At 39.0% G+C, this 2,544-nt stretch overlaps 1 protein-coding gene across 1 annotated transcript in view; it reads left to right on the forward strand.

The window, feature by feature from the left end:
• The window catches only part of LOC106474654 (uncharacterized protein C11D3.03c-like), a 25,401-nt gene that overhangs the window by 7,492 nt on the left and 15,365 nt on the right, over positions 1-2,544 (forward strand). Inside the window, exon 2 of the mRNA XM_022402956.1 lies at positions 1,171-1,400. Within this exon, the coding sequence (XP_022258664.1) occupies positions 1,191-1,400 (210 nt within the window). The 5' untranslated portion in view covers positions 1,171-1,190. The remainder of the gene's footprint in view (positions 1-1,170; positions 1,401-2,544) is intronic.

The raw sequence follows: 2,544 nt of genomic DNA on the forward strand, positions 1-2,544 counted from the left end.
GACCAATGCATATTAGGGTTGGACTACTTACTACCGAGGAAGTTTGTAATTGATTTTGATAAAATGACGTTTGGGAACAACAAAGGCCAAATTCCGGTAACTGTTAAAAGAGAGGTTGAACTAATTAGGTGCCATCGAGCTGAAGTCAAAGTGACTGAAGGAGATGATGATGGTGAACCAGGTATAAATATTAAAGTGGCAGGTCATCAAGTAGTACCCATAACAGTGGCCAATTTCTCTAAATGTGAGCAGACACTTAAAGAAAAGGCATTGTTGGGTGTGTACCAGGAGGTAGAGCCAGTCAATGTTAAGGCAAGAAATGCGACCATAAAGAAAGGACAGTCTCTCCCAGAACATTTAACTGACCTCTAAATTTACTAAGCTTTTCCATTTGTACTTCTTGTTTCCTTTCTTGTTCTAGTTGTCACTGCTGTATTCTCTCTTCTTGTTATTTTCTTTCTCCTCCAACCACTGCTGTAATCTCTCTTCTTGTTTCTTTTCTTAATCTTCTTGTTGCTTTTGCTGCTCTTGTGTTGCTGCCATCAAATCTGCTAAGCTGTAGTTTGATTTGTCGCTTCTCGTTTCCGTTTTGTTTTTGTCCCACTCTCTGACACCAGTTTGTTACGTCTCTGGTCGTTGGTTACCTTTCCATAGAATTTCTTTCTGAAAAACTTCATCGATACAAGTCCTTTCTTAAATAAAACTAGTTTATTCTTTCTCAATACAACTTTGCAATACATTTAATTTCCACAGTCCCTTTAACTTAAACACACGCTATAATTCACAACGATTCACGTACTTTACTCACAGTCACTACCGCACTTGAGTCAATTGTCCGTCTCTATCTTTGCCTGTCTGCAATTCAATTAATTATCTCGCTTTACTTGCTTGCTTATATACAGGAATAGAGGGCGTCTTGCAAATACTGGATTATTCGTGATGTTTCCCGATCCTTCTAGATACTCATTACGTGTTACCACGTCACGTGACTTCCGCTGTCACAACAATATAATTATTGTACCCAATATTTTATTCTATGATGATACCCACATTTCATGAATGAAACTAAATGTAATTTAATCACAACTGTTTCCTTTTGTACACAGTATTTGGACACATTTTGTTTAGAGATATGAGGTTGTCGCTGTTATTATCTGTTTTCTTCCTTAGAGCAAACTTGATTATCAGAAATGACACAGAGGACATTCGAGAAGAGAAGTCTTCATATTTGTTACAACACCTTCGTCCAGGGAAAAGGGGAGCGACTTGTGTATCAGAAATTGAGGTCAAATGCTTTGAAAAATAAGATTGACGATTTTGTTGTTCCAAAAAGAAGTGGGAAAGCTTGGAGACAAAGGGAAGGTGATATATGTAGGATTACGCTCACAGAAGGACCCCAGGTAAGTAGAAACCCCGCTGTTACATCTTTGGTCGTTTGTTAATTTTCCGTATAATTTCTTTCAGAAGAAACTTTATCGATACAAGACCTTTCTTAAATAAAACTAGCTTATTCTTTCTCAATACAACTTTGCAATACACTTAATTTCTACAAACACTTTACCTTAAACACAAGCTATAATTCACAACGATTCACGCACTTTACTTACGGTCACTACCGCACTTGACTCAATTGTCCATCTCTGTCTCTGCCTGCCTGCAATTATCAATGTCGTTACTTCTTGCCGGTGTTATATACACAAAATTGAACACGTCTGGCAAACACTCGAGCCTTCAGGAACCTTTTAGATACTCATTACGTGTTACCAGCGTCACGTGACTTCCGCTGTCGTAACACTGCCCCTTCCTTAGTATTGTTCGTCCCGAACAATAGCCACTTAAATTAAACCAATAAATAATTAACAATAACTTGATTAAATGTACAGAATTTAAAACACAGAATTAAAATACAACAAAGTCTCTTAATTTTACAGGACGTATCTTCTTTCGTACTGGTCTCCGTCTTGTTGGCTTCTGCTTCACGTGGGGTTCATCTGCTTCATCAGGAAATGTCCCATTATCGGTAGCAGTCACATCAGTGGTAGTAACTTCATGAAGGGCTTCACTATTTCCCTTCTCAAAACCGAGTAGAGTTGCTTCTTCAACAGTAGCGTTTCCAGGTGACACGTCTTCAGCAGCGTCATTATGTTTCGTTGTTCACTTCATTTCAGCTGAAATGTCCTGGGCTGTGATAATGCCAAACCCTGTTGGCAGACACCACCTTTGGTTTACTTCGCCGACCACATTTTACCTGGAAAGTCACGTCCGAGAGACGATCCACTATGTCATATGGGCCTTCCCATGGAGAAGACAACTTATGAGACTTCCCTTTGGTCTTCCTCGGATTATACAACTACACCTTGTCTCCTGGTACAAAGCTGACTTCAGTAGATCTCTTATCATAAGTTAACTTCATCGAATCAGCAGACGTTTTCAAGTTTGAACGTACTTGATGGTGAATATCATCCATCCTTTCACATAACACTTTCACAAACTCTGACACATTTTCAGGCAACTCTTCATAAGGTGGTCGTCCTGTTAACAGAT

This window comes from Limulus polyphemus, unplaced genomic scaffold, assembly GCF_000517525.1.
Source record: "Limulus polyphemus unplaced genomic scaffold, Limulus_polyphemus-2.1.2 Scaffold7483, whole genome shotgun sequence".
In the NCBI taxonomy this organism is placed as follows: domain Eukaryota; kingdom Metazoa; phylum Arthropoda; class Merostomata; order Xiphosura; family Limulidae; genus Limulus; species Limulus polyphemus.